Here is a 26,763-nt window from a genome sequence, read left to right on the forward strand (position 1 = left end):
TTCACATGTGTGTATTGCTAGTTTGTTTTTCTTTAAAGCTGGCTGAAACATATTGAATTACCCCCCCCCCTTTTGTGTTATTTCTGCCTCTGGTACCAAATTCTCTGTTAAAGAAGCAACGTTCAGGGATACATTGACATAACTCACTGAGGTCTGCCTGTATAGTACTTCCTTCACCACTCTATTTTTATAACCGTATTCTTTAGTGGGGATAGTTTTGCATATGTTTTTTAGCCACTAATAAAGTTTTTAAAATTTCATTTTAAATTAGAAACAAGAAATATTCTTTAACATTTTTCTTGAGATACCATTTCCATAGCATGTAACAAGATGCATCACCTGAGCCTGTAAATGTTTATTCCCTGCACAGCATATACTTAGATATATCATGGCTGTGCTGCCCATTCTGTTATAAGCTTGTTAATTAGTTTGTCCTTGTCTGTGTATTATTTTATATTCTGCACACTGTGTGAAACTTTATTCCACCTTATAAATATGCTGCCGTCTTCCCACATTTTGTGTTCTAGCATTTTATTGGGTTTTGTACGTAACTTCATTTTTAATGACCTCTAGTTACAGGAATATGTGTTTTATTCTGATTATTTTTAGCTGTGAAGATGTTTGAAAAATATGCTGATGAGTCACCATGTTATCCATCTCTAGATGTGTGCTTGGTAAGCAAGAATTGGGATGGGTATACAATATAGGTCAAAGAATTAGAATAGACATAAAATGTGGGACTAACTTTGCTTTGGCTGACATAAAACTAATCAAAGATTAGTATGTTATATTTTAAACAAAAGTAGTGGTATTACTCATTACTCTGATTGATTAGCACATTATGAACCATTATTCAGTATTGCAGTTAGGGATACATAACCTAGAGTTACAGACATGTAATTATTCTGTACTCAGCAATTCTAAGTACTAACTTCAACAGCCAGAACTTCCAGTCCACCTTAAGAGTCAGCTGTTGGATCATTTGAAGGAGTTCCATTTAGTTTATGATTGTGATGCAAGGAGGAAGATGTTGCCTTCCCATTGTCAGCAAGTCAGCCTGAAGAAGCAAGATACCCTCACAATCCCTTGTTGCAGCCTTGCTTGCTGGAAGACAGGAAAGGTCCTCCTCCTTGGACCAAAATTGCCAGCTGAATGGATCTCCTTTGCTCAATGCGAAGGCTAGCAATGAAGGTTAAGGGGAGACAGGAGATGTTAGTAATGTACTTCTCCTGAACTAGGATTCTGGTGATGATTTGTTGCTGTTAGTACAGTCCAGTCCCAAAACCAAGTAATAGGATAAGTCAATGCCTCTATTATCTGGGATTCCAAAATCCAAAATACTCCAAAATGCCAAATTGTCCACAGGAATGGCTGCGATAGTGACACCTTTGTTTTCTGATTATCCACGAACTTAGTTTTACACACAAAATTATTTGAAACATTGTATAAAATTGCCTTCAGGCAGGGCCGGCCCTAGGTAATTTTCAAGTGTAAGCAAACAGAATTTTTGTGCCCCCCCAAAACCAATCACTGAAAAATAAAACCACTGGATAAGCAAAAATGTTGGATAATAAGGAATGATTAAAGAAAAGCCTAAATAAAGAACAACACTTTGAAAACAGGGGAAATCCAGACAGGAAACAATCAGGGCCAGCCAACAAAGATGCCCCCAGGGAGGAAGCAGCCAGGCTTTGAACCTGCAAGGCCATTAAATACTAATCAATCTGGCCAACTGCAACATTCACACTAGCATCAAACAGACGAGAGCTCTTTCTCCCACCCTGGACTTTCCACAGATATATAAACCCCACTTACCTAGCTTCCAACAGACCTCAGAACCTCTGAGGATGCCTGCCATTGCCTAATTTCTGGTAATTTGGCTCCATCTCTATAGGAAATGTAGAGTGTACTTTGTTGGGTCATCTGTTCTGGGAGGTAGGTTTTTATAGTGAATTTAAGTAAGTCCTTCCTTAATTAGTTTGCCTCTCATTTTATACCACTACACAAGTAAAATGGGGACAAGTTAGTTCTAATTAATGTAGCAAATGGATAGCTAAATCCATGGAGCAGGTGGAGAACGTTTACATCAGAAGGAGAGAGATACAACATTATTGTCTTTGCTGCCAATGTTACGGCTGCTTGGGGAAAATCAAATGCTATATTGTCTGACTGGGACCAATTGCAATAAATACTTTATGGCTATTAATCATGAGACTGATCATTTGGCATCATTAAAAAGTTCCCAGACTTCCTCTGTGAGACCTTTAAAAACCAGCCGTTCGTTTTGTTGATAAACTGCAAACGAATCATCTTGACAAATGTTGCAGATAAAACAAGGGTTGCAGAGACTTCTTTAGATGCAGAGAATCATGGGACAGAACTTAGGGATTCAAAAGTGAAATATCCCAACATGACACTGCTTGTTGTTTTGTTAACAGAAGCACAAAATCTCTTTCACCTGATCTCTAGTACAGAATTATTTTGTGTTCTCTTTAAAGATTTTTCAGTGCACATTTTATTTTATTTTTATTTTTATATCAATCTGTGCTGGCTGGTGGATTCTATGTCAATAGCGTACTAAAAACCACTTAAGAATTGAAGCTGTCAAAGATTCTCAATTTACTTCTGTTGTAAGTTCCAGTAACCTTTACAATTCCTTAAAGTTTGGACCAAAAGCTGGAGAGAATTAATTGTTTCACTGATATGGAAGTTACCTACCACCTCTGGTAACTATCATTTGGGCCCCAATGACACTGGTTTATGCAGATTGAACTGCATTGAACTGCCATATAATCCAGTTCAATGCAGTTAATTTGCATTCTGAAACTTCATTATGTGACAATGTAGATGGGGTCTTAATCAGGCTCACCTGCCTAAAAAAGAAAGCAAGAGAAAAGTGAAAGATATGCAGGCATCACTTAAGCTTATATGTGCAGTTTCCTGGGAATAATATCCATTTGAATTGACTTCTGAATACAATTTTTAGAATTGTGTTAGTCCTTCCAAAAAGGATTCCTTTTGCTTCTGGCTACCATTCTGAGAGACAACTCTTCCTGCAGAGAACTTTGAAAAGACAAGCAGCTGTAACTCACTTGACCTTTTTCTTCTCTAGATCTCTTTCAAAGCAGAATTTCCCTTTTCAATTTTGAAAGGAAAAGAACAACAACACAGAGGGAGGAAAGTGAAGCCTGAGATGGATCCTGATGGGAAGAAAATTTGCCCTCAGGATCATCAGCACTACCCATTCCTGATCTAAACTATCATTGAAACTGACATCAGTAAGGGGTTTCAAAATGGCTATATAGTATCTAGGCTTTGGAAATCTAATCTTAGGCTCTGTTCCTGTTGGCTTTCCATTGGGAAGGGAAGATCTGTTTGTTTAGATAGACATGCAGCCTCCTCTGGTGTTTTGTTTTTCTGCTGCTTGCATTTTGTGTCAATATTCAATTGCTGTTGGAGCGTTGCTATTTTTTATTTTATTGTGTATTTATCTTGCTTTGTGTTTTGTGCCTTCAGTTCAATTTTAAGGGCCTCATCGGACATGGTAAATGTAGCATCCTAGGATGCTTTCACTCTGTCTTGGGGACGGGGACCCACAGTGGCCATCACCCGTCATGTGACTTCCAGCTGGGGCTCCATCCCCAACTGTGGTGGAAGTATCGTTGAAGGCTTCCCCCACAACACAGGAGGCTTACTGTGTTGTGCTGGCTCCAGTGGAGCCAGCATGGGTCCTCTACATAATGGCAATGCTTCCCACGTCTAATGGGGAAGCATCGCCAAGAAGGAGCTGCTCATGGGGTGACATATTCACCCTTCTGCTCCTCTTTTTTTTCCATGATGCCAGGTGAAGCAGGATGCTTTGCTTGGCCTTTACAATGAAGTCCCAAAGGACAGCATTCAGGCAAAACTATCAAGGGATTTTCTTGACAACGTTTGTTCAGAGGAGGTTTGTCATGATCTATCCTTGAGGCTGAGAATGTGTACTTGCCCTATGGGTCAAACAGGGATTTGAACCCTGGTCTCTCAAAGCCCTACTCCAACACTCAAAGCACTCCACCAAACACTAATATTGATGCTATTAATTTGTACTTTGTAAATAAAGCATTTGTGTTCTTTGATCCTTTGAGCACCTGGTAGCAGTAGAGAAAAATATAAGTTTCTCAAGGGGATGGAGTTAATGTCATTTTCTATCAATGTCAATTCTGAGGATGATCGAAACAAAATATGGGATGCACAATGTGGCCATGCTAGGATCTATTCTAAGCATCATGCAAACTAGCTGAGAGGTGATTAGATGTGGTAAAATGCTCTTCTCCTGGTGAACATAGAGACCTATATGCCTTCCCGGAGAACCCCTGGTAAAGTTTATGAGATCCTCAGATATATATACACCATCAGCAGTGTCTTTCCCATCCTGACCTCCAGGATGATTTGTGGTTGTGTCAGGGGCAGCCCTGAACCACACCTTTCACAGTCATCCTGTTCTTTATTCATTCCAGTAAATAATTTCCAACCTCTGTGTGTGTGTGTGTTTGGGCAACCAAAAACTAGTGTGCATTAGGGGTGTGCAATTTGGCTAAGTCCCATGTAGTTTTCAGTATCCGGATCTCAGTGACCCCCCAATCTGTTTTTTGTCATCTGCGGGTTTGATAAGCATGCCCTCTAAACCTTCATCCAAGTAAGTAATAAAGTTGTTGAACAGTACTGGGCCCAGGACTGAACCCTCCGGCACTCCACTAGTCACTTCTTTCCAGAATAAAGAGGAACAATTGATGAGCACCCTTTGGGTTTGGTCACTTAACCAATTACAGATCCACCTAATAGTAGCATTGCCTAGCCCACATTTAACTAGTTGGCTTGCAAGAAGGTCATGGGGGACATTGTTGAAGGCCTAACTGAAATCAAGATTTGCTACATCCACAGCATTCCCTGCAACTACCAAGCCTGTAACTCTATTGAAAAAAAAAGATAAGATTAGTCTGACATGACTTGTTTTCGAGAAATCCATGTTGACTTTTAGGGATCACAGCATTCCTTTCTAAGTGATTGCAGACTTACTCCTTAATGATCTGTTCCAGAATCTTTCCTGGTATTGATGTCAGGCTGATTGGACAGTAATTGTTTGGATCACCTTTTCTTCCCTTTTTGAAGATAGGGACAGCATTTGCTCCAGTCTGTTGGGACTTCTCCTGTTTTCCAAGAATTCTCAAAGATTATTGCCAGTGACTCTGAAATGACTTCTGCTAGTACTTTCAATACTGTTGGATTTAGTTCATCTCTCCCTGGAGACTTGAATTCATTCAGAATAACCAGGTATTTCTGGACTACTTCTTTACTTATTTTGGGTTGCAGTTCCCCTATTACCTTGTCTGCTCTGTATTGCTCAGATTGAATATCAATCTTTTTTTTTTGGGGGGGGGGGGGGAGAAGACTGAGGCAAATAGGTTTTTGAGTAGCTCTGCATTTTCCATATCCCCTGTTAGCCTTTCACCACTTTCTCCTTGCAGAAGCCCTACCATTTCCTTTTTCTTCCTGTTTCTACTGACATAACGAAAGAACCCTTTTTTATTGGTTTTAATCTCTCTGGCAAGTCTGAGTTCATTTTGTGCCTTAGCTTATGAACCTTTTCCCTACATATGTTAGTAATTTATTTGAATTCCGCTTGGGTGATGTCCCCTCTTTTCCATTTCTTGTGCATGGCTCTTTTAAACCTTAGCTCAATTAAAAGTTCCATTCTGGTTGTTTTACATTTCTCCTATTGTTTCTCCTTGCTGGCACTGTTTGCAATTGTGCCTTCAGCATCTCACTTTTAAGAAACTCCCATCCATCATTAACTTCCTTCTCTTTTAGTATTCCTGTCCATGGAATCACACTCAGTATTTCCTTAAATTTCCTGAAGTCAGCTCTCCTAAAGTCTAGTTTCACCCTTCCTTTGTATCACAAACTCCAGAAGCATTCTGTCACCCCTTCCTAAGGATCCCACTACTTCCACTCTATTGACTGCATCATTTCTCCTCAACACGTTTTCAATGAAGTTGAGGCACCCTTTTAAAACACTTATTTCAGTGGGACCCACACCACCTGAAGGGGCATTAGCCATTCTTAATATATAAATTACCTCCTCATTTTATGGTGGCTTTATATACCCCACATTTGAAGCTTGCATTGAGTAAAAGGCAAACGATGCAGAGCTGTGGGTAGCACTGAAAATTTAGATCATCAGCAGACTGGAGCATGACCTGTCTCTCTCAGAATCCAGCTTGCTGCAGCCAAAAAAAGTGGGAGCAGCGCCCATGACATTACAGCTGGCCAAAAGAGCTGAAAGATCCAAACCAACCAGAGCCTGTTCTAACAAATGGATCTGTGCACAAACCTAGTGTGCATGTTAGAACATTTTTAAGAAGACAACATTTCCCTCTTCTCATTCTGGCAGCAGTGAACTGGTAAGGTTGTAGGTACAGGATTCCCTAGCAATAAGTATAAGATCCTCTATACTCCCTTGTAGACTGTTCCATTTCAGATTTGGGACAAAAATAGCCCATGAGCAACAACCAGAAGTCATTTCCAGTTTGGGGCAGTATTTGTAGGAAATCCCACACTCTAGTACAGTGGCACTAATGTTTTGTTCCCCAGTTTCTTTGGGTTTCTGTTCCCAGAAGTCCTGACAGTTGGCCAAGCTGATTGGGGCATCTGGCTGTTGAAATCCCAAATAGCCAGAGAACCTATGGTTGGCAACAATGCTTTTGTAGCAAGGATCAAGGTCTGGTTTTAAGAAGTCACAGAAATTGTGTAGGGCGTCATGTGACCCACACATCTCACTTGCCCCACTTGTTCTTTTCTGAGAATTTTTGTGTTAAAAGTACCTTGAGTCTAAACATGTATGGATGATTTGAAGTAAAAACAGGGCTCTTCATTTGACAATGTTACTGTTTCACTCTTAACAAAATTAAAGTTTATTCTTTAAAAGGCCAGGAACTCTCCTACTCAAAAAAAGGACAACAGTCACTTCACCCAGCTGTTTGGGCAGATGTTACATCAGAACATGGTCATTTTTAAAGATTTCCATCACCCACCCATATAATGAAGAAGCCACTATTGTTGCAGAAAATTTCAGATTTGTTAGTCTTCATAGCTCCAATAACTTTGTCAATTCAGCTATGGTAGGCAGTAGTTTTCATGCTGATATAGGCATTATTCCCACATTTGCATACACTAGGAAATGTGTGAATTGCAAATACATGAGGCTGACAGATTGCTGAAGTCTGTTGCTCCAGAAATTACTGTGTTATATTATATTGGAGTGCTTCATTTCAAACTAGTTTACAATAACTGCTGCATCTGAAAAAAAATTGCATCTCATTGTGCCCCTATGCTGGTTCAAGTTCAGACTCTGTTTAATATTATCTTTTCTATCATGCATTTTTTAATGAAGCTTTCCCCTATCATAAACCAGATCAGGAAATATCAGCAGGCTAGTAAAAAAGCCATGTTATCTTCAATTTTTCTTGATCAACCTAATCTTGTCTCCTAAGCATTTATACAACTGAAGAGAAAAATTGAATGTTACACGTAAAATAAGCCTTCTATAGACTAGTTCCATTTCATTTACATATATTTGATGGTGGAGGTGTCTGAGAAGACATGGCAAAGATTATATAGACTTGAGAAGTTATTTTTATGGACCTAACCCCTGCAGATATAAATGTCAGCAACTATAAAGCATGTTGCTTGTTAAAGTTAAAATATAAAGCAAGGTTTAGAAAACAAGTAAACACACCAACAAAAATGTGTGATGTCTGTCTGAACAATGCCTCTAGTAAATTTGGGATGAGTTATAAACTCACATTAATACTTCCCAATAGAAATGGCAGAATTTGTCACTTTGAACTTCTTTCTTTTCTTTGCCTTTAAAAAGTCATGGAATGACTGAACACAGGAAATGAATCATCTCCTGACCCACATTGATTTACTTTTCTAGGAAGAAAGGGGAAAAAAAAACACATACATGAAATCAAGCCTGCAATGTTGATGGGAGAGGAAGCAAAAATTGGAGAGCATCAAATGAAATTCACAAAGAAATAGGAGACACGTCTCAGTATATCAACAAAGTGGAACATGTCCAGAGAAGGCTAACCAAGATTATCAAAGGCCTTATCAGGAATCCCTTAGGGAGCTAGGTATATTTAGCTTGGAGAAGGGAAGCTTGGGAAGTGATACGATAACCAGCTTTAAACATCTGAAAGGATGCCATGTAGAAATTAGAACATGAGCCAGTAGATTCAAATGGGAATAAAAGAGATTGCTTCTAAACATCAGAAAGAACTTTCTGTACAAACTGTTTCACAGTGGCAATGGATTTCCTTGGGGCTGTAGATACTCCTTCTTTGAGTGTTACACAGAGATTGAATTGATATTTTTCAGGGGTGCAGATCTAAGCGTAGTACCAGGAGTCCATAGATTTGTTGGGTCACTTTCTGGTGACAAACAAAACTGCAAAGTCTTCAGCCGAGGAGACAAGATTGCATTCAAGCCTCCTGTTAGACAGAAACCATCTAGCTGGGTATGCAAATGACTGGGATTTGTAAAGGTTAAATAAATCAAGTGTTTTATCTGTGTTTGAATGACTAGTTGTGAGCAACTGTGGTTGTTGTTTAATGCATTATCATTAATGATACCACCAGACCCTTTCTCCATGACCTCACAAGGGGCTATCACTAGGTCTCAGATTTTGATCTAGAAATTTCAGAGCCTGGGAGGATTCTGACCAGGAAATCCAAGACAGGGATAGCTCTATCTCTTGAACTTAATACATATAGGGAGTATGTATAAAGAATACAAAAGTAACATCATAAAGCTGTTGTTTTCACCACTCATGCTCTGCATAGTACAAGCAATATATTCATAGATTAACTAACACTGGCAAAACAAGGAATTGATATTTTCTAGGTCTAGGTATATTTGTCTTAGATTCAAGCATGAGTACTGTCATTTGAAAGATTTAATTTGTTCACTAGACAAAATTATTTGTGGTTTAGCTCATTGTTCAGTTTTTTTTACCACTTAGAACCTTTTTTGTGAAAAATCCATATGATTTATTGGCAGAGTGGGAAAATACTGACATATGAAAGGCCCTTGTAGGGATTTTCCATTTTTATTTCATGGGTTATCCCAATGTGTTATAACATTTTCCATCAAGGATGAGAATCTGTATTATTCCATGGTTACCAGGTATCCCGTTGGTAGGCTTTGTCTAGGCAGATTATGTACCAACCTGACAATGCCATAATTTTGACCATTTCCATGCAGGTTGTCAGAAATGACACTAGTAATGTAATCCTGCATTCTCCTCACATTAGCTATTATGTGAAATCAAAAAATGGCTTTAATTCCCCCCCCCTTTTTTTGTCAGCACTAGATAAAACAAGCATTTGAACTAGTCCTATGAAGATTATTATGCCTGTGATATCACAGAATTAGATTTGGGGGGGGGGATGTTATACCATGCACCTTTAAAATTAGATTTTTTGTAAAAGAGAATGTCAATGTAACTTCCTCTCGACAGAATGGGAAGTTTCTGCTGGGGAATTCATTAGCTCAGATAAAGCAACACAAAAGTGAAGCTGGATGAAAAGCACATAAAATCCATAGACTAAGCATGAGGTTTACTCTAAATAATAGTCAGGTTGTTAGAACAACAGTTGGTGAAGCTTGGAAGTCGGCAGTCTTTCTGCATCTCATTGGGGCCAAAGTGGCATAAAGAGAGTAGATTTCTAATTCATTAAATAGCAGATGTTGGGACTAAGTAAATCAAGGCTCCTGAGATTTCTGAGAGAATGGTTAAGAAGAAAGAGATAACAAGCCAGAATTAATAGGCCAAAAAGATATGTTTGCAAAGTCAGAGTGGAGCTGAGGGCAAGGCTTGCTTTAGATCAATGGTTCCCAAACTTTGGTGTTTTGGACTTCATCTGACACAATTTCTAACAGCTGTTAAACTGGCGGGATTACTGAGAGCTGAATTCTAAAACACTTAGAGGACCAAAGGTTGGAAACCACTGTTCTACATCATGGAGACAAAAGAATGGGACTGGGGAAATCTTATTCTGAATAGGTTTATTTGCATGTGTATGCACTTCTAGTGGTAATTTAAGTATTATCTGAAACTTTCTTCAAAAGAGAGAGTGTTAGAAAAACACTAAAATATCGGACCGAAATAAAAAAGACTGGAAAAAATCAAATAAATAGACAGCTGTCTTTCAGTAGTAAAGCAAGGAAGCCACACCTGAGAAATCACCTCAATAACAGAATTGTCTGTACTGCTGGTTCCAAATATGTTCAACATCTGGTAGGAGAAGGAATAAGAAGAAAGGAAAACAAAATGCTTCATTTCAACACATATGAATCAAAAGGGGGCGTAGAAAAATATATTTCAATGTATGAGGAAAGTATCCCTATATCGATAGGTATAGCTTGCTCTCAGCTTCAGTTGGTCAAATTTTGAGGAGCTCCATGACCTGTCTGCCTTTTTTTCCATGCCTGAACATTTATAAATTTAAAAATAACCAGAAAGTGTGTTGTCAAGGCTATTTTAGTCACAGCAAAATTGAGACATCAAGAGAATAGAATGGATAATTGGGCCACATAGCCATTTCTATTCTACCCTATATCCAAGGCAGTGTGTTGTTTGTTGTTATGTGTCTTCATATTATTTTCAGCTTAAGGTGACCCTAAGATGAACTTATCATTGGGTTTTCTTGACATAGTTTGTTCAGAGGAAGGTATTCTTTCCCTTCCTTTGATGTTGAGAGAATGTGACTTGCTCAAAGTCACATTCCATAGCTGAGCAAGGATACATCCATTGTCTCCAGAGTCATAGAACAACTCTCAATCACTATACCATGCTGCCTCTCAAGAAAATAAAATCTACACATGTTTCACATTAGAAGAAATAAGAACTTAACAATATAATAGCTTAACAAATTAATAATTTAAAATTGGGTAACACGATTAGATCCCAAAGGTTTTAATAATAAGACACTGCAATGAAATCAACATCAGTACCATCTGGGCTTCTAAAGGAAGGGCATTCAACAACCAGAACACCATACTAGAGAAGGTCATCTCCCATCTATATATATAAAATGGTAATGGAATCCCGGCACCGAGCAAAACAACAAAACTACATATCCTACATATCCGAGCAAAACAACCTCAAAATTTGCCAGCACAACCCCTCATCCCTGCCTCTGGGTTCATACAACTAAAATAAACAACAGGAACAGGGCCTAAAACAAAAATGCTCCATGTGCGCCTCCGCCACAACGAACCCCAGGCACGGAGAGAACCACCCCCACCCCTCCCCTCAACAGGCGCTCCCGCGCGCTCCCCTCTTCCTGCTCCGAGGCACCGCGACCAAGAAAAACCTCACCCAGCGGCCCTCGACATGGCACCAGGGAGGAGGGACCAGCAAGGCCTACACAGAGCCCCCCACCGCCGCCCTCCCCCTGGCGAGGCCTGGCCGGGACTGGGGCCGGGGGACGTGGCCAGGAGAGGGCCGGGAGGCCAGGCCTCCTCCCCGGCCAGCCTCCTCCTGGACGACCTCCTCCTCATGGTCATCAGGAAAGAGAGCGAGGTGGGAGGGAGGGAGGGGCCTTGCCCACGTCGCCCCCTCAAACAGGCACACCGAGGCCACGGAGGGGCGGGGGCCAGAAGGGAAGCAGGAAGAGTTCTCCCTCAATTACTTTCAGTTTCTCCTCCTCTACACCCCAATTCCAATACAGTAAAGTCTCACTTATCCAACATTCTGGATTATCCAACACAATTTGGTAGTCAATGTTTTAAATATATCGTGATATTTTGGTGCTACATTTGTAAATGCAGTAATTACTACATAGCATTACTGCCTATTGAACTACTTTTTCTGTCAAATTTGTTGTATTGCATGATGTTTTGGTGCTTAATTTGTAAAATCATAACCTCATTTAATGTTTAATAGGCTTTTCCTTAATCCCTCATTATCCAACATATTTGCTTATCCAACATTCTGCAGGCCCGTTTATGTTGGATGAGTGAGACTCTACTGTAAAAACAATCACAACCACAACAATAATCATCAACAGCTTCACAGGCAAGAACCACCCAGGCACTGAAGCTGCAAGGCCATTCAGTGCTAATCAAGCTCGCCAATGGCAACATTCACACTTGGCCTCCAAACAGACAATACAGTAGAGTCTCACTTAGCCAAGCTTCACTTATCCAAGCCAGTCTGCCATTTAGTAGTCAATGTTTTCGAATTCAATGTTGCTATGTTTGCGTGCTACATTCGTAAGAACAGTAATTAATACATAACATTACTTTATATCATATGTAATAATTACTATGGTCTAATAAGAAAACCGAACAATAGAATCTCTAAAATCAGGACACAAAATACAAAACAACACTCAAAAGACAGGGACATTCCAAACACGGGAATTCCACACAGGAAACAATCAGGCCCAGCTAACACCTCCCAACAAAGGATTCCCTCAACCAGGATACAGCTAGGCCTCGAATCTCCAGGGCCATTCAATACATTCAAAACGTAACTAATTGCAACATTCATACTTCCTGCACTCAGACTATTCATTGCTATTCCACCTGCCCAACCAAAATTCCACAAGGTAGAAAGCGGCCAGGCTTCAAAGCACCAACACTATTCACTCCTCTTCAACCTCTCAAACCAATATTTCCCCTACATAAAAAACCCTCACACTTGGAAGCCATCACACCACTCCGTCCCATTCAACCAGCCAAAGCAAGGAGGCCCATATATAGAAAGCACCCAGGCTTGGAAGCAGCGAGGCGATTCAGTGGAATTCTAAATGGCCACAGCAACGCGTGGCAGGGCACAGCTAGTATCTTTATGTAGTGTATTGCTCTCACTAGTGAGAAACACAGGAAGACCTATAGAGAAGATCTGAGTCTTTGGGGAGGCCTATGAATGCTTCAATTCAGTTATATTTTAGATCATTTAATGCACTGCCCTATCACACCCATTCTTTTCTTCATTTTATGCTGTGTTGCACTGCCAATTTAATGGATTGTGTTAATTCATTGGTTTGTATTTTTGGTGTTTGTTAAATTTTAGTTTGGCTAATTGGACAGTCTAACAGTTCAATATGCATATAGTGAGAAGACTAATTTGCAAGGTGTTCCAGTTATATAAATTCCATAGTTTGAACTGTTCTTCAATATTTCCTCAAAGTTTTGAATGTGTTCTTTGCACACATTACCTTATATTCATTATTATTGCTCATATCACATGTCAATAGTCTGTAACATAGTTCAATTAATTAAATAATCTCTGATTCAACTGAGTAGAAATGAGTTCAGTAATGATGTGTGTATGTGTGTATTCCTTGAAATACTTATCTTTTTATGCCTACTCACTCAAAACTTCATTGAATAGTTTAGTACCATTGCTAGTTTAAAGAAGGAGAAATTATTATACCAAGGCTATCTAGGCAGTTCATATTCAAAGAGGATTTTAAACCCAAGTTATCTGGTTGTTTATATATCTCAGTCTATCCCCTTGAATAAAATCAATCTATGCTACGAGAAATAGCATTTTATGTGATGTGATTTAAATATGCCCAGGATATTTTACAGCATCTGAAAGGGCTGCATATTTCATATCCCTAAAATATGAAGTTAATTACATGGGAAAGGAATAAGTAATTGAAAGAATTGAATGAGGGAACCAGAAGTTATATTTTGACACATGCCATACGTAAATCAAAAGGAATGCTCCCCACTCCACCCAGTCTGGAGGCCAAATGTAATTGATTCATATGTCAGTTAATTACTGTCAAGAAACCTGAGAGCAGCAGAAAATTGTGTCCAAATTGAAAAGAAAAGGAGACAGTTTGCTTTTAGATTGGGACTTAGATGCTTAATCGAAGTCTAATCAGAAATAACCCACTGCTGGGAATGAGAAACATCAATGTCTCTGTAGTTGCACAAAACACTTCTTCAGATGAATATTAGAAAAGTCAGAGAAACCAAACGTTTTAACAGAATATGAACAAAATGACGGTATATGAGCCCATCATGGTGTAGACCCTTTTTCAAACACGCCAGATTCTTTCTGTTGAATCTCTCCAGATGCAAGTTTTTTCTTTTTAATCTCTAATGCCAAAGTATCTCCAGCCATGTTGTTCAACTCCAATATGAAAATATCTTGAAAATAGTCATCCACGTTTTAGGCTGTGTTTACGCTTACCCAATTAATCTGTAGTAAACTGTCCCAGAGCCTTCACAATACAGCCCAGGAGTGTCTCTGAAGATCCTTTGGTGTCTAGATTACTGCAGGTGATGTGTTGCTGACCACATGCAGCTCCCTTGAAGAGGTTGGCTGGGGATGTTGCAGCCAGGTGACCTGTTGTGACCTCACCAGAAGTGATATTGTCAGTAGAGCTCCAGAAGGGAGCTGTCTATGGTCAGTAATGCAACAATGGGTCTATTCAATGTGGCAACAGTGGATTGTGCTGCGACTTAACTATTGCAATGCATTGCACATAGGACTATCCTTAAAGAAGGTCTGGGAGTTTCTGATGGTTCAAACCTTCAGTAGTTAAACTAGTAAATAATGCATAATACTGAGACTAGTTTCCATATTACTAAAAAGACCTACATGGGTTGCCATTTGCTTTTTGGGTTAAATTCATTGTCTTGGTTTAACTTTTAAATGGATCAGGTTGTATCTAGTACCAGTACCAGTGGATGGGCATGCAGTAGAGCTATTTCTCCTAAATGGTTGCATTATTCTTTTAAAAACAATAACTTTGCTTCATAATTACCTTAAAGAAAACAATTAAGACACAGCTCTGCAATTGGGCCCTTTAAACTATTTTTATTGTTCTATAAGTGGAAAGGTGGGATACATGAAATAAATAAACATCAGAACTAGTAGAATCTCTACTCGAAGACTCCATCACAACAACACCCCTGTGGTGTTTGTTTTGCTGCCTGTGCCCCTATTCAGAAGATTCCACCTCACTTTCTGTCCGTGTGATTATTGGATAACTTGGCTTGTTGTGGAAACAAGAATGGGTGATAATGCTTCAGTGGAAACTCCTTTTCCCCATGATAACACTCTCAGGAGTGCATTTCTCTTCGTAGAGGTAGATTTCTGTTGTCTCACCCCCGTTCTTGACTATGAGTCACTTATAAGTCAGATGTTTATAATTCAGGGACTGTCTGTAGGCTAAAAAACAACTTAGCTATAGAAACTTAGCTTAAATTGATTTGTTTGGGATCATAATATACCCGTATTTATTTAAGTCTAATGTGCCATCAAATCTAATACGCACCTCAATTTTCAAAATCCTGAAACTCAAAAAAGTATTTACCATTTTATGCAAATCTAATATGCACCCTAATTTTGAGAAGCTAATTTAGTAAAAAAAAAAGTGTGTATTAAATTTGAGTAAATACAGTAGTTTTGTTTAAAAAAGATGTCTTGTAGCAAGATCTAAATCAGGGTCCTTTAACAGATATGTTCTATGTCTGCCTATCAAACCTTGGCTTATTTAACAATCTTACCTTTGTCCAACTTATGCTAATGCTGTTTGGGAGGAACAAAACCGAGTGGATGCCTCTTTTTCCAGTTTTGCAGCATATGTCAATGAATTGTAGGAGCCTCACCCATCATTCAGATCTTCAGTATCTCACTTCATCTTGGATATGGCAGAGGCTTATTTTCAGTATTTATTTGAAGGGAAAAGAGCACTGGCTGCTGATCAACAGATTCTATCTCCTGATATAGAAGCAGAAAGAGAGTGTTTGCTTGTCATCTCAAGCTGCTGGTGGTTCTCATACGTTGACCAGTACTTCATCCTACCATTTCAGATTAACATTGTAGTATTTTAAAATGATATCTGAAAGGTGGGAAATAATCTGCGAGAAGGCTGACAAGAACAGTTTGTAAATATACTATTCTGCTATAACACATTCACATCTACTTTTAGCAAGCAAAATTCTTTATAAAAACATTATGTTGCTTAGTGTTTCCAAGAATTGCAATAGCAACATTATGTGTAAAGGCTGAAGAGACTCTTAAGTATACAAAATATAAACTGCCTGCAAATAGATGGCAGAGATTCTCCAAATTCCCAAGAATGGGAATATGTGTAACGAGACATATATGTACAGCATTTGTTTATTCTGCTTGAATAATTAGCATGACTTGATTAATCCATGAATTAATTTGGAGCTAAATACTATTGTTAGTCCCAGCTAGAATAACCTATTGAATCAGTTGGCATGGACTTGCTATTCAACAATTGATTCCATGTGTCTAGTCTAGGGACTTTATCATGTGAGGTTGGTAAAGTGCAGTTATGGCAAAATAAAAAATGTTTAATACATAATGTTGTGTTTCTTGTGTAGCCACATTGCATTTCAATTGCGATTGGAATCTTGCTTTTTGTTGATAGGAAAACCTTACCAATGAATCTAATATCGCCATTATTCATTCACTAGTCATTGTGCAATAACGTCCTTCCACTGCAGTTCTGATATTATGTAGCAGAGTAAGGTTTCATGAGAATGCAGGACCTGCTGACTGAAAAATAGGCAAGAATTGGAAAATAAAAAGCATAGTGTGTATGTGTTGGGTAGGACAAAGAACACAAGGTTGTACTGATAGTGGGATTTTTGCATTAATAAGTGCTGACAATGTATAAAAATGATTGCTATAATATTTTTCTGTTTGTTTAATGATTGCAACAAGAAAGGCTGGCGTGATAATGTCCAAGATGTGTCCAAAAGGATTCCAAAGGTCATAGCTCTTTTTTTTTTAGTTTAGAAGGCAGAACTGATTTAATTTGCATGCTTGAAATCCCATTATTAGTGACATGCAAATGGTGCATGTTTGAGTGAGCTTTTAATTATTGGGATTATTTCTTTAAACATTTTATGAACAGGGTAAACCTTAACTTTTCTGGCTCCTTCTTCTCTCTAATTGGTCCCACAGTGTGGCTGGTTCAACATACACCCAAATTGAAGGAACTGGGATACATAGTATTTTGCTCCACACTGCTTTTATTTATTTTAATATAACATATTACAAGTGCTGTGTAAATAGATTTATATTGTCAGAGAAATAATTTACAATGACCTAGTATCTTTAAAAAAAGGGGGAGAGAGGAAATTATGTATTTATTTAGAGACCAAATAAGGTTTTTATTCTCTGTATGTACACATATTTCTGATATGAGCATGCTCAACCAATGTACCATCTTTATTTAAACACACTGCCAGTGATATTTAACATTTGCAGAATCTTGCTTAAAAGCACAGTAACTGAGCTCTTTCCAGGCTTGTGACTAGATACTCGCACCCAATATCGAAAGATCTCAGGCAGCATTAAAATCCATTTGACACATTTTAAACAATTCAAAACAGGAAAAATAATTGAAACAGACTAAACAGACAAATGACACAATTTGACAAGTTGAATCAAGACATTTTGAATCCCAGTTAAAATAGCTTAAGGCAATTATGGGGTGGACTAGTGCCTTTCAAACACAAAGTTGGCCCTATAACATAAATGTTAGGTTGGATGTTGAAAGCTGTGATGGCAAAGTGTGCCTCCTGGGCTATTTTTGCTGACCTTAATCCTTCCTGCTTCATTCCTCTGCCATTTTTCTGCCTCTCCTGGGGTGAATTGCCTATTCAGTCCAACTGGATATGTGTTTTTTCTGTCTCTTTTCTAATCTCTCTGTCTGGGATGGCAGCCTCTGAACAACATGTATAGGGATGATATTCTTTGCCAATTTTCTTCTTGAAGGAAACAATTTGTAATTCTAGCACATTTTACTCACTGTTAGAAAGTCTTTAAAAACTGAATTTTTGATGGCTATACAGTTCAAGATTTATTCTGCACAAAACAATCACTCATGGTTGTTTTGCACAGAAAAACAATTTTCTGTATAGAAATTGGCTGCATATTCTGCATGCAATAGAAGACACATGAAACAATGTTTCTATTTCCTGAGCAGAACATGCAAATCCAAATTTCACAGAGAATATGTCTTGAATTACAAAAATGTTCCAAACTCCAGAATTCTTCTTTAAAAAGTTTCTTGACATTTGAGAAACAACAAAAAAAGTGTGATTTATTTTTTAAATATATATTTTTAAATATTTTATTTTCTTCTCCAAGATTGGCAAGTGTTTTGGACCAGTCTCTTTCTCAGTTCAATCACTTCTCAGAATATGAAAGAAGTTTAAGAGAGATAGAATGCCACCACCAAAATGTTCAATTATCTCTTGAGTGGTGAGACTTTACAAAATGTCAATTTCATAGTCCACACCCTTATCACTAACTAAGAATGTAGTTAAAATTAAGGAGGGTTCTTACCATTCCTCTACATAAGCTCTAGCACTGTGATGTTGTAACATACTTGGAAAACACTACTTAGTTCCTTTTAAGCTATTTAAAGAATACATTTATGGTTCTGTTAAGAGTGAGCATTTTGGTTCAAGTGTTTTGTTGATTATTATCTATTCATTAGGAGCTGCAGTGGTGCAATAGGTTAAACCCTTGCTGAGCTGCTGATCTAAAGGTTGGAGGTTCAAATCCGTGAGACAGAGTGAGTTCCCATCTGTCAGCTCTGGTTTCCTATGTGGGGACATGAGAGAAGCCTCCCAGCAGGATGGTAACACATCCAGGCATCCCCTGGGCAATATCTCTGTAGACAGCTCATTCTTTCACATCAGAAGCAACTTGCAGTATGTTTGCTTCTGACATGATAAAAACAACCTATTCATTGCTGGCAATTTTTCTCTCTGTGCTTCTCATGTAGTAGCAGATTTTTTACTGTCTTTCTTAATTTTGCCTAAATGCACTGCTGTATTCAGTCTATCAAATCTGGCAAATACATTTAAAATCAAGTTGAATGTAATCTCGCTCATAGTGAATCATCATCATCACCATCATGTCATTAGACTGGTTCTTTATCTTGAATATTGACAATATGCACACAGGTGTATGCACACATACCTAAGCAATAAAGAATATATTACTGCACCAATGATTGTGATAATTAATGGAAGGGGTACATAATCTTCCCACAATCACCTCATACTCAGATTCTTACACTTTACTATACTGTAATAATTTAATGTGTAAGCAGCAGTGAGTGTTAAACCTGGAGAAAGAGTGGGTTATGAGGTGGTGGTGGTAGTGGGGGTGATGATGATGATGATGTTTGCCTTTCTGTATTGTAGTTATGTATTCATAATCTACAGTTGTGGATCTGTAACTGTTCCATATTCACATTGTATATACAGTATTCAAAAGTATATATATATAAAATTGTAAATGCCCACCCAGACCTACCTTTAATACAAGCAGTCAAAACTGAAGAAAATCTGCTGACCTGGTGATGCGCACTGCTGGGTGGTGGAGGGATAAGGAAACATCCCTCCTGGGACCCTTTCCTATCTTCCTTTCAAGGGAATCTGGGTTTGAAGAACGGGATTAAGGAAGCACCTTTCCTTGGACCCTCTCCTTAGACACAACTTGCATAAGACACATCACAACATTCTTTTATTCTGTTTGGCCCAACAGGCAGGGCTCACAGGAAACCCCATGTGAGCAGCATGCGACAGCCTCTCTGTGCCATATGGTGCTGAATAGGGGAGGAGGAGCCTCGATCAGCTGCCATGTGGTCCTGTAAAGGACTAAACAATGACAACTGAGCTCTTACTACTATGGCCATCCAGCCAAGCCAAACAAGCCAGATTGGCCGAAGTAAACTGACCACTTCAAATCCGTACACAAGCCTAGTAGAGAGCCAGCATGGTATGGCACTTTAAGTGTTCAACCAAGTCTTCAAGAGTTCAAAGTTAAATGCATTATTCAGTTATGGAAACCACTGAGTGACTTTATAGAAGTCAAACTCTCTTAGACTTAGTAGAAGGCAATGGCAAACTTCCTCTGAATAAATCATGTCAAGGAAAACCTATGACAGTGTCGGCTTGACTTGAAGGCACATAACAACAAACAACTATGGATGAAAAGAGCTCAGACTGAATCTTGGTAATATGGCATGTATTTGGGGCCATACATTGTTTTTGTTTTTTAAAAATGTATATAGATTGCGTGAATGAGAGATTGCACTGCAGACGAAAATTGATTGGGATGGAAACTGCTGGGAACTTTTGCCCAATATAAATTTTTCTTGAAATGTCACAAGTGTCAAAATGTGTTTGAGTGAAGCAGCCAGGCTGAGTTCTTTGTAGAAAAGGAGAGCAAGCCATGAGAAGATGCCTTTCTTATTTCTTCTCTTTCAACCACTGAAGCTTAAAACACCCAAAGCCCCCAGAGCAGAGTCCTAGCTGTCAGAAGCAAAGAGGGAACATTGCAAAATGCCAGGCACAGCAAATCAATCCTGTTAAATCTTCGAACAGCATTAACATTACTTTTAAACCAAAAGCTTCAATTTCAACACTTCACAGTAATATATAGTCTCTAAAAGGGAATGAACTTTCTGGCAAGTAAGGAATGGATTAATCATGGTTTTGAAGTTTACCATTCCAAAATTCAGGACTCTAGTAAATGTGGATATATACAGAATTTAGCATCTGGAAGCTGACTTTTGAATATCAGCAGTTATCATGCTTGGATAAACTTTCTAAATGGGTTCCCCAAACACAGGTATTTATCACCTATGAGACCATATACTGCCACATTTAAAAAAAAACATAAAATCAACAGAGTTGTGTTTGAAATTTTTCAGACATTCCACTGTTTGAACCAGTTCCAACTTAGATTTTAAATATCCCTCTCCTCCTCCTGTTCCTTCTCCTTTTCTTCAAACAACTGCAGTATATTCTGAACACACATCTCTGTGACCAGAAGCAAAATATTTACATGCTTCTGTGAGTACTGAGGTCTGCCGATATCTCTGCAAGTGGAGAAGGACTTCCATGACTCTGTAACAAGTCAGAAGGCAGGAGATTGGCCAATGCAAAGGGAATATCAGTCACTACCTTGACCAAAGAAAGACACACAGAGAAACATAGGTTCATGTGCACCTATGTATACCCAAATGGGATGGCAACCATAGTCTCTTAGAAAGGTAACTGAATATTTAGGGTCATCCTGGATTTTCATCTCATATATTTTCATGAGATGCAATTCTGTGCTAAAGATTTACTCCATAAATAAACCCTGTGTATTTAACTCAGTGGTTCCCAACCTTTGGACCTCCAGGTGTTTTGGACTTCAGCTCCCACAGTTCCTAACAGCTGGTAAACTGGCTGAGATTTCTGGGAGTTGAAGTCCAAAATACACAGAGGCCCAAAGGTCAGGAACCACTGATTTAAGTGGTCTGCTCTAATGGAGACAATTGGGGTCAATTCTTGGAGACCAGCAACATATGAGGGAAAACATGTTCCATAGTTCTTCAAACTCTATAAGGACAATTCTTCTATTGAGCTGGTGGGGCCCTGTTCACCCCAGCAGCTCAATAAACATCTTGAACAATGATCCATCTCTTTGCCCCCAAGGAACTGGGAATGCTTCTGTTCGATGTTTGATGTTTTGTGTTACGTTTGATATAACAGGTTGTGTTTTTAATTTAATTTTAGTTGTTAAGTCATAATATGTTTTTATATGCTGGGTTGTCAATTTTCATTATTATGAGTGTATTGTTGTGTTCGAGCATTGAATGTTTGCCTTTTATATTTGGAATCCATTCTGAGTCCCTCTGGGGAGATAGGGTGGAATATAAATAAAGTTTATTTTATTATTATTATTTCTGAAATCTTCAGAGTCAACCCTATATTATTCTTGCTGTGGACAGTTTCTGCTTTTATTTCTTAATAATAATAATAATAATAATAATAATAATAATAATAATAATAATAATAAAAAAATAGTTTTATTACTTGCCTGCCACTCCTTGTGGTTTGAGGCGGGTTAGAGCATTACTAAAACATGAACAAACACATAATCATTTCAAATACTCCGTAAAATAAACATGTTAAAACATACCTTCATAAAATACTAAAAGCCAAGGAGAGTGATGGGATTGTGACAGAGGATTTGTCAAATGGAAATTGCTCAGTAAGGTTTGTATTATGCATAATGAGATGTAAAGCAACTGTGACGCTACAGTAGAATAGGTAAGTTATATGCATTTGCTTGACTACATTACCTGCACACTACATCTGCAGTTAGAAAGTTCTAATTCATTGTACTGTATTGATCTCCACTACTTCCCTTCATGGCTAATGTTCCAGCTTCATTAAAAAGCAACAATGTTGTTCTTTTCTCCCCCTTTCAGAGATTACAATTTTATGCTGCATGGATACCATTGCAAGTCGTACCTAAGTTATGACTGTCTCCAATCTACACTGTAGTTTTTAAAAAAAATCATAACTTTTTAAAAAACATATAATTTAAAAAATATCAAACTTAGAACAAGGCATAGGCAAACCATCTCTGAACAACTGTTGCACCTCCTCATAAAAAATAAACCTGTGATATATTTGCTTTAAAGTTTCCATAAGTCAGAAATGACTTGAAAGCACACAACAACAATGAATGAACTGTTTTACTGTTTTTCAGCAAAATTACTGGAAAAATTGTGGACAGAGATGCTAGTATGCAATCATCTCAGTTTAATAGTGTTAATAGCAGGACCTCAGTGCTAAGTACTGATAGATTTCTAAAAACATGTTAGAAAACAAAAATGCATTTATTCTTTGTACTGTGATAAATAAATGTTTGTGTTTTATAGCTCTAAATTGTTGTTTATATAAAAGTTATGGCTAGTAAATTAGTCAATCTAAGTCTTGAAATTGTTAGCTACATTAAAATTAAATCAGTATGGATTTTCTCCCCTTCAGCAAAAGAATATGCCAAATGTGAAAGTATATTTACTAAACCAGTCATCATTACAGAACATGTTTTTAAGAGGGGGGGAAGGAGAGGGATGGGAAAAAAATATTTCTTTGTGCACTTGGAATGTAAAATAGATCACTAAAATGAATTCTAATAATCAGCACAAACATTAAAACAATTTAAGGTCTTTTGAACCTTTCAGCAAAACTGAACAAAGTATTTGAAGAGAAAAAATCAATAAGAGGTCTTAAAGGTTTCTCTTTTTCTTCCTCACAGACAGCAAGCTTTCTTTCTGAAGTTCTTTTCCCTGTATATCCAACTGTATCCAAGGAACTGGATTTTTCCTTTAGCCTCCACGAATCCATTGCCAAGGTAAAAGAAATTAAGATATATCAGTGAAGGTGTTTCACACTGGACAATTACAGCATTTTAATACCAATTGATCCTATTGAATCCCAGGATTTATAAGCTTTGTGAGGTACTTTGAATTTTCTGCAGGGGAATTTTCAACTGGAAAGACTAACACTGCAGTTCAAAGGAAAACACTCAAGAATTCTCAGTACTTCATGAAAATATAAATCCCAAGATTTCATAAGATGACATCATAGCAGTGATATCAAACTATATTTATTATGTAGGGTGGATGCACCCCAAGATATGTGCAATTGTTTTCATGTTACATAAGTAAGACCTCTGTATCTGCAGAGATATGTTCCTTGCCAGATTTGAAACTACAGATATGAACAAAAGACAATGAAATTACTTGGCCCAGCACAGGTTACTAGAGAGGATACCAATCTATGTACTAGGTCCTCCAGGGTAACTAGTAACTTTTCAGGGGAAATATATCAAAATTGCCTGGAAGACCTAGACAATTCCTAAAGAGGCACTTTCCCCCAAATGTGGGTGAGTGAAACCTCAGGCATGGGTTCTGCAGTTACAGACCTCTAACTATAATAAATTAATTTCAAAGGGACTTGGAAGTAATTGCATATGGCATCTTGGATACTTGGAAATGCACGAAGAAAGCAATTTTATGCATATCTACTTATGAGGTTCATAATCACAGGTGATCCCTCGTGGCTGAGTATGATTGCCTTCCAAGAGTAGGGTCTTGGCGGTGGGTCTGTTGGTGACTGTAGAGACCTATTCTTGATCTGCATGCTCTTTTGTAATGAGGACATCAATTTCTAGATGGAACCTGGTCCCGACAAGCATTGACTTGATGCACCTTCCTCTTGACCATTCATTTGTGCCTCTTATGAGATACTTCTACTTCAGAGCGAAATATTACCTGGAAAGTGTTATAGATAGGACAGTGAACCATTGTCTAAATCTCTTCATGTTTAAAAAAGAACCTTTATAAAAAGATCTAGAGTTGTTATCATTGTTTCTTTCTCTCTTTATACTATGGGATCTTTTGACACATTTATTGGCCATATGTACCAGGAAGGTAGCTGGCCTTGATGTTGTTTGACTGGGAATTTGCTGTGGGTTTTAGCCCTGATTTTAGCCCTGGCTATGTCTATTTTTATTGTTGTTTTCATTGTTGTTTTTATTGTTTTTATTGTTATTTTAAAGCTAAGTGTATTGTTTTAATCTATTTCTGTAAACCGCTCCGAGCCAAACTGGGAGTAGCAGTATAGAAGTCTAATAAATAAATAAATAAATAAATAAATAAATAATAAATTTTTAAGAGAAATGTCTGAGAGTGTAAGCCCTATACTCTCAATACACCATAGACAACCATTCTAAAATGCAGTCTAAAAGTCAGAATAGATTCACCACCCTACTCACATCAGATCAACCTATCTTCCATATGTATTTTTAGAATAGAAAACTGAGATTTATGCACACAGCCCACCTTGATAGATATAATGTAGGAATGCCAAGTCTTCTATGATTCCATGGATTCCAAGGACAACTAATTTCTGTAGTATTCTGGTTTATTTAAATGTTTTCAAATGTGCTGTGCAATAATAATAATAATAATATGAGAGGGTTGTGGAAAGAACATAATTTTTACCATAGAAAATGTGTTTCCTATGCATTGAAGGGAAATTGAAGGTTTACTGTATTGTCCATTTAATAACCATATAGCAGGGCTGGGTTTTTTGGGGGGAGGGAGGCGTAATTGTTTCCTAAAATGGCAATAGACATCAATCAAATGTCCCCATGCTTTGCCCCAAAATACTTTCAGATAGAAATAGAGAGGTCAATCAGAAACTAACTCCATTTGTATTAAATTGCACCAAGGCAAGAAAAAAATTGTGGACACTAATATGCTTGTGACACATTACTTGTATAAATGATTTTTATGGGATGTGAATTCATCATTTTAACTGTATTAATTACATACTGCTTATCTTGTTGCATTGAAATTTTAATTATATACAAATTAATAGAGATATATTATGGCCTCTGACAGAAAGTGTATTTGTACTGAACTATGGGTAAAGCAAGATCAGTTTGGAATAGCCCAGCAGGGTTGTCAGATTTGGGATTTGAGCTCTGAAGAATGAGCTGAACTTTGAGTTCAGGGGTATCAAAATAATATTTTCCAATATTTATTATTTATTTATTTATTTACAGTATTTATATTCCGCCCTTCTCACCCCGAAGGGGACTCAGGGCGGATCACATTATAACACACATAGGGCAAACATTCAATGCCCATAAACACATCAAACAGAGACTGAGAGACACACGCAGAGGCAAGTTAACCTTCTTCTGAGGGGATGTTCGATTCTGGCCACAGGGGGGAGCAGCTGCTTCATCATCCACACTGACGGCACTTCCTCATTCCAGGTCGTAAATTAGTTAATCTTGCCTCCCCACTTTAGTGGTACCTTATCTCCTACTTGATAGATGCAACTATCTTTCGGGTTGCTAGGTCAGCAACGAGCAGGGGCTATTTTTTATTTTATTTTATTTTTAATTGACGGGTGCTCACCCCGCCACGGGCTGGCCTCGAACTCATGACCTCATGGTCAGAGTGATTTAAGGCAGCTGCTCAACAGCTGCGCCACAGCCCGGCCCGGCTGCAATTCATTTATGTGTAAGAAAATTGCTGTTGCTTACTATTAGAGGTGTGCAATCCATCCAAAAGGCATGCTATTTTGGGGTCCATGTCAGCTCGCCCTTCATTCTGTTTACTGAGAAGTTACTTGAATGGGGAGGGGTTTTGCCATTTTCATTCAACAAGGATTCAACCTATTGGCTCCAATGGGAAACTTTAAAGAGTCAATCCTTAGCCATTTTAAGGCAGATCTGTATGAAACCTACCTCAGTATTAGACCCCATTTACATCCTCAGGCCTGCCAAGTTTCAAAACAATTCATCAATCTACTAAATTTTTAGAATTATTTTAAGTTTTAATCGTAACATCTTAAAAAATAAGACAAACTGCAAGAGAGGGTTATGGGACTTGTAGTCACCAGTTGTGTCCATTCTCAGCCAATCAGAGCATGGACACAACCAGGCTTTTTATTAGCTGAGAAACAGAGAGAGAAAAAACTTCAACTCTCATCATGTTCCAAGAGGAACTTTTCAATGCTCACCCTATGCAAGTGCTGCTTGGAAAGCAAGTTCCCAGGGCGCTTTCTGGAGGAGGAGGAGGGAACTTTCCAAGAAAAAAAAATGGATGAAGGCAGATTCTGCTGCGGGGAGAGAAAAGACCTGCAGATCCCTGCTTCAGGATTATTACAGACTTAACTCTTTCCTCTCCAGAACTGATAAAATCGGACTCCCTTAATCTGTTTTGCCGGTCTTTTCATCTCCCTTCTTCCCGTTCTGTTTTTGGAGATTTTAGAAAATGGCCCATTGAAAACTACAAATCATTTTCATTCAAACTGATTTGAGCTCAT

The 26,763-nt window shown here is 38.2% G+C and overlaps 1 protein-coding gene across 2 annotated transcripts in view; it reads left to right on the forward strand.

Moving 5' to 3' along the window:
- The window catches only part of naaladl2 (N-acetylated alpha-linked acidic dipeptidase like 2), a 664,743-nt gene that overhangs the window by 533,091 nt on the left and 104,889 nt on the right, over positions 1 to 26,763 (forward strand). For both annotated transcript variants that reach the window (XM_008106012.3, XM_008106011.3), the window contains exon 11: positions 23,174 to 23,269. In XM_008106012.3, the coding sequence (XP_008104219.2) occupies positions 23,174 to 23,269 (96 nt within the window). The remainder of the gene's footprint in view (positions 1 to 23,173; positions 23,270 to 26,763) is intronic.

The sequence above is a fragment of the Anolis carolinensis genome, chromosome 3 (genome assembly GCF_035594765.1).
Source record: "Anolis carolinensis isolate JA03-04 chromosome 3, rAnoCar3.1.pri, whole genome shotgun sequence".
Classification (NCBI taxonomy): domain Eukaryota; kingdom Metazoa; phylum Chordata; class Lepidosauria; order Squamata; family Dactyloidae; genus Anolis; species Anolis carolinensis.